The following is a 6,139-nucleotide window of genomic DNA, read 5'->3' as shown; positions in this document are numbered from 1 at the left end:
TGATCCTCACTGTGCATGGTTGGAGACACTACAAGATATGGCTGCCAACCGATGTCAGTGGCGTTCTTGTTGTCAGTTTCTGTCCAGATTGCCTGAGTGAATGTCTGGAGATGTAGGCACCTCGGAATGATTGTGTTAAGCTAGCACTAAGTCCCTCCCCCCATCCACCTTTCTTCTTTTCTTCACAATAAGGCTTTCAAATAAGTCATGGTTGTACGGCAGTGAAGCATCCATGTTGAACACTGATGTCATGCTGTCAATGATGATGATGATGATGATTACCCGCCAGTTGGGGCTTGCTCATTTAAAGTGATGCTATTCCCCGGGCACGTTTCCCGAAAAAAATATTCACTTGGTAGCTGGCTCACTGAAATTAGTTGTTTTGCATGGGAATCGGTCGGACATCTGAGTTTGTGCCATTTCTAGTCTGAGCTTGCCTTGAAACGCCTAATCGAATTAATCAGGACTATTTTGCTCGTATCATTTTCAGCCTTCATATTCCGGTATTGTTCAAATGTGTCATGTTCACCTTATGAACTTTGATCAGTCTGCTGTAGCTCTGCCAATGAAGTCATCGCGTAGCTGATCTTCAAACCGAATACCCTATTGAAGCTTTGACTCTTGGGTTTGAAGCTCGAACGAACTGAGTTAGTGAATTGGATTCAGTCCATCCAGCGGCAACAGAGTTGATTGGTTTAGAATAATGCTTCTGTATGACATACTGACATGCATGGCTGGAAGAACACGTGCATAAAGTTCATCACTTTCCCCTGTGAACAGTCCCCGATTCGATCTAGCCCTCATGTTATTCGTTCCGTTTTCTTGTTTTCCAGTTAAAGACAATTTGGCGCATGTTCCTAACTAAACGCTGGTTTACGGACTTAAGCTTGCCTAGACAATTAGTTGAGGGCATTGTAGTCTTCCTGGAAATCCTTGTATTACCTAGCTTAAATGAGGGTGTATTCGGTTGTGGATCAGTGCTCGCACTGGTGGTGTCCTCACGGTTGATGAGCGGACGTGTGGAAACGAAGTGCCAACCAAACAGTCAACAGTCACACGATCTACAACCGATTAACACACCAAGAGGTGTGTTTTTCTCCAGGAAGCTTCCTTGTTAGTCTAAAAGTTCACAGCTCCGCCACGCAGTCTGTCATTAGTTGTGAGGCCACTTTAGGCAGCTATCCCTTTTATGTTTCTCTGTTTTCAGATCGGATATTGGATTCGAGGGGAGCTTGCTAAACTTTCGTCTGGTCCGGATAAGGCGTCAACAACTGAAGCTTCGCGATCATGAACTTACCTCATCAGAGATGTACGCAGGATTTCCGATTATTTTTAATTCTTTTGATTTTTTCAATGGTTAACTTTATTTACTTGATAACATTTTACCAGTAAACATCTGCGTGATAAATGTACTCCGTGGGAAAGGAACAAAGATGCACATATGGAAAAAAGGTTTACCAAATCCCACCGTCTCTAATGGTTGGGAGTGTTATGTTCTCTACTAATCAGTCAATCAACCTTGTCAGTTGCACACGAAATTGAGAAGACAAAAAGCCTTGAGGAATTTATACTGCGGCAACTGAACAGCCAATATCGAAATTCGAAGAATCAGGAATGGAATGGAACAAATAGTCCAATGAAAGGCTGAAATATATAGAGAGAAATGTGAGCAATATGTTCGTAGGAGGAGTGCTTCCTAACAGGGAGACAGGTGGCTTTTCAGATGCACGAAGGTGGGTCCCACCAACAGATCTGGTAGGTTTGTTCGAGCTCATATTATTTTGTGGAATCTCACTGTGCTAGCCTCTGGCATCATGTGAAGTGTGGATGTTTTGCCAAACACATAATTGTCCCCCACTAGAATACGTGAAGAAAAATGCAGCGAACACTACATTTCTGCGTTCTCTCACTTTCCAGTCGATGACATTGGTGTCTTTCGCACCATATAAATTTCTGGGCCATCGGTACTGACATTTCTGACTTTCTGCTCAAAGTGTGAACAAAACATGGTCGAAATTACGTACAACTTGGATTCCTGCGTGGTGGTGTGCGGGACGAGAGTGAATACACACACTGGTAAAAGGTGAAAGCAGACATTCCTCGGTATCTGGTTCCTGAGCATGACAGCCATAAAAATCACTTCAGCTAGGTGAACAATGGATGGAAATTAATCCGCACTTTAGACTCTGAGCATGTGCTATTCTTGGACAAGTTTTAATTCGTTAGGCAATTAGTTAGTGAGTTTTGAATTCACTGCCAGAGAGATGTTTTTGACTTGAACTAAGGGGGGAATGGATTTACCTAAATCAGTTTGTGAATAGACGGTATGTTAATCCGTGAGCCGTTTTATTCTTCGTCGGACGTCACATGGGGTAACTGGCGTCCTTATTTGTTTACGATCATAAATGAGCATGATATGCACGTTCTGGTGATGCATTCCAACCAGCACGGACTCAGACCCACTCACCCAAAGCCAAGCAGGTCGCATTGGCTTCCAATATCAGTAAAACTACAGTAGAAGCCGTTCGCCCTGGGTGAGTGATCCTGATGAGCGTCCGCATACTTGAGTTTGTGCTAGTCGAAATGTAATATGAGGACATGTTCAAAGATGCTCACATTCGCTGGTAAACGAGCAGTCAAGCGAGTTGGTGTGTTTTTCACGAAACTAGTAGTCGATTTCAGAAGGATTTGAAACGCAATTGGTGGGCAGTCTTGTACTCCCTACTTCCTACTAAGAACTCCAGATCATCAATATGAACTAAAGAGACAATGAACAAGCACGAACAGTCATCGAAAGTTTCGTAGACAATATCTAGCACAAACGCTAGTGATCAGATCCAAGCCGCCGAATGACCTGGTAATGCTATGTGGGAGAAGACGGTCAGGTCGGTTAAGATTTCGCCGATTCTTCCGCTTTCAGTCATTCAGCACATCACGGCTGCGCAGCCCACTGGGACGGTGGGCTTGGGAATCGTGTATGTGGTGTGCGAACTAACCGCAATTCGTTTAGTTGTAGACGGTTGCGGAATTTGCAGGATTCGTGTTTGTATGAGCAGTCCTCCTGTTCTGACGTAGTCATTCCGGTGAGTCCACACCAAGCACTGGACTCGTGCCTCGCTCTTGTTGGAGCCCGTCAGCAGAACACATCTCTGGCCAGTTCGCGGCCTGAACTCCGGACATGTGACACATGCGAGGGGAGCATGTTTACCACTACCCCATCAGCACTTGTTAGACTCACCTAAATCACCGCGATATGCTCATCAAAATGTAATATGAGGACATGTTCAAAGATGCTCACATTCGCTGGTAAACGAGCAGTCAAGCGAGTTGGTGTGTTTTTCACGAAACTAGTAGTCGATTTCAGAAGGATTTGAAACGCAATTGGTGGGCAGTCTTGTACTCCCTACTTCCTACTAAGAACTCCAGATCATCAATATGAACTAAAGAGACAATGAACAAGCACGAACAGTCATCGAAAGTTTCGTAGACAATATCTAGCACAAACGCTAGTGATCAGATCCAAGCCGCCGAATGACCTGGTAATGCTATGTGGGAGAAGACGGTCAGGTCGGTTAAGATTTCGCCGATTCTTCCGCTTTCAGTCATTCAGCACATCACGGCTGCGCAGCCCACTGGGACGGTGGGCTTGGGAATCGTGTATGTGGTGTGCGAACTAACCGCAATTCGTTTAGTTGTAGACGGTTGCGGAATTTGCAGGATTCGTGTTTGTATGAGCAGTCCTCCTGTTCTGTCTGACGTAGTCCGGTGAGTCCACACCAAGCACTGGACTCGTGCCTCGCTCTTGTTGGAGCCCGTCAGCAGAACACATCTCTGGCCAGTTCGCGGCCTGAACTCCGGACATGTGACACATGCGAGGGGAGCATGTTTACCACTACCCCATCAGCACTTGTTAGACTCACCTAAATCACCGCGATATGCTCATCAATCAACTGGAAAAGGTTTGGAACCGATTTAAAAGTCATTGTTTCAGAAGGGCTTTGTAAACAACCGGTAGTTTTTATTTGGGCAAGGTTTCGCTTCTGCCACAAAGCTTCATCAGGCCAAGTTAACAGGTCACCAAGTTGACCAGGCAGACAAGGAACCAATTATCACACTAGATCAGTGTTGTGTGTCCATTAACGGCTCTTGTCGGCTAGTGTGGTTGCGAAAATGTTGAATTGATGGGTTGAAGGAGTTTCAAATTATTCCCGATCGGCTCTTGTTCCTTAATCTTACACTTCAATTAATGATTCACCTCGGGTGCCAGTGGTAGACTTTCCTTGGTCTTCGTGGGCTTGTGAGTGTTGCGACGATTTAGTTGGAAGGAGGGGGATGGGTAAGGTTAAGTGGAATCCAGATGATGACTACTCTTCCTTCTGATAATCGCACACCGACACCTGTTAGCTCGATTGACCCAAAACCGTTCTCCACACGCTTGCCGGTTCCACGCCTTCTATTCCGTTAACATGGGAATGCTTGGCGCTGGTCGGAACTAATTTGAAACTCCTTCAACCCATCAGTTCAACATTTTCGCAACCACACTAGCCGACAAGAGCCGTTAATGGACACACAACACTGATCTAGTGTGATAATTTGAAGAGGACTTACTAATTGGTTCCTCGTCTGCCTGGCCAACTTGGTGACCTGTTCACTTGGCCTGATGAAGCTTTTGCGGCAAAAGCGAAACGTTGCCCAAATAAAAACTACCGATTGTTTACCAAGCCCTTCTGAAGCGATATGATTAGTTTGTCAGACTCCTGCAGCGACGACACAGTAGATGTCGTGATTGTGACGATCGATCGATTGACTCGCCTGTCAGGATTTTCTAGTCAGGTAGCGCCACGAAAGCTTGAAACCTGCTGGACAATATTTTTAGTTGTTTAGGTGTGGGATTTGTGGAATTCTCACTCACATCATCCTCGTTTGAACGGTCTGCCTCCGGTCCCTACGAAATAAGGTGAATAGCACTGGACTCGAATTTCGCTCTTATTAAAAGGGTCTGTACTGATCAGACTAGTTGCACTCCTCAAATGAGAGTGAGGAGGGCGCGAATTCCACAATTTGGTTGTTTCATCCCACAATTTTGTCCAGAAGGAAATTGTACAGGTACCTCCGTCCGATCAGCAACTGTGTCACGGGTGCCTAGTCTCGCAACACAGCACTTACTTCAAGTGTTCTGTTTTCAATTACATCATGCCTATTCATCCGAGCTCTTTTCACGCGCAAAAGCGAGGGTGGTGTAAGTGGAGTGTAGGTTTGGTATAGGAGGCGCTGAGTTCTCAGTAAGAAAAAGATGATTAATTGTGGACCAGGAGGAACTCTGTTGCTGCAAATCCTCTGCAGTTGCTTCCTCAGGAAGATGGACAACGGGTTGATGGAATGGTATCGATTTGACCAACAATATTCCAACCTAACCAGTGTGGTTCGCACGTCGCTGGGGTGAGCGCAGACGCGCTGTCCATCAAGATGTAACAAGGGCGCCGTCGACATCAACTTGAGCGGAGTCATAACCAAATTCTAGATTACAATTACCACACCTGTTTTCTGCGCAAACAGGTTGCACTTGAAGAATGCTTTCTTAAAAGTGAGATGTGTCACATTAGGACGACGATCTGGAAGATCATAACGAAGGATGTTCAGAATGCCCCAAAATCGACATTTCACTCCGACTGAAGATGGAACAAATTAAGCTTGACCTCAAGGAAGTAGGCTAAAGTAGACTAACCGGAGTTAACCTCACTGTTCCCAGGAGTGATTGAAAAACTGATCAGAATTATTCCATATGGAGAACTGTTTCTCTGGAGAGACAGAAACGATAAAGCAGATAATGAAGATTTGACACCGGATGATGTATGTGGAGCACACTTTTTTGAAAACACCCACGTTCAAGCATAGCTTTATAACCGAAAGACTGACAATGGGCACCCTCAACACGATTTCAGTTTTGGCACCTGCCTGGCTGATAAGTAACCGGTTGTATAGAATGAATACTGCATTGCATGTTCCCAGTGAATAGTTGATTTGTCTACTGCGGAGGTAGGCGAGCCATACGTGTGTTTGCTCACACTAGTTAAACGTAAAGATCCATGGCTGTCATCCATGTTCATCCCCACCATTGTATCTACACTGAGGGTAGTTG

The 6,139-nt window shown here is 45.2% G+C and overlaps 1 protein-coding gene across 1 annotated transcript in view; it reads right to left on the bottom strand.

Annotated features, from left to right (window-relative positions):
- Positions 1-4,825: 4,825 nt before the first annotated feature.
- Positions 4,826-6,139, bottom strand: part of T265_10211 (hypothetical protein) — a gene marked incomplete at both ends in the record, with an annotated part of 40,212 nt that continues 38,898 nt past the window's right edge. Inside the window, 3 exons of the mRNA XM_009176516.1 lie at positions 4,826-4,945; positions 5,533-5,669; positions 5,726-5,798. Of these exons, the coding sequence (XP_009174780.1) occupies positions 4,826-4,945; positions 5,533-5,669; positions 5,726-5,798 (330 nt within the window). The remainder of the gene's footprint in view (positions 4,946-5,532; positions 5,670-5,725; positions 5,799-6,139) is intronic.

The sequence above is a fragment of the Opisthorchis viverrini genome, assembly GCF_000715545.1.
Source record: "Opisthorchis viverrini unplaced genomic scaffold opera_v5_342, whole genome shotgun sequence".
NCBI lineage: Eukaryota > Metazoa > Platyhelminthes > Trematoda > Opisthorchiida > Opisthorchiidae > Opisthorchis > Opisthorchis viverrini.
The sequence above is the reverse complement of the archived record's forward strand: the minus strand, read 5'-3'. Positions and strand labels throughout refer to the sequence as shown.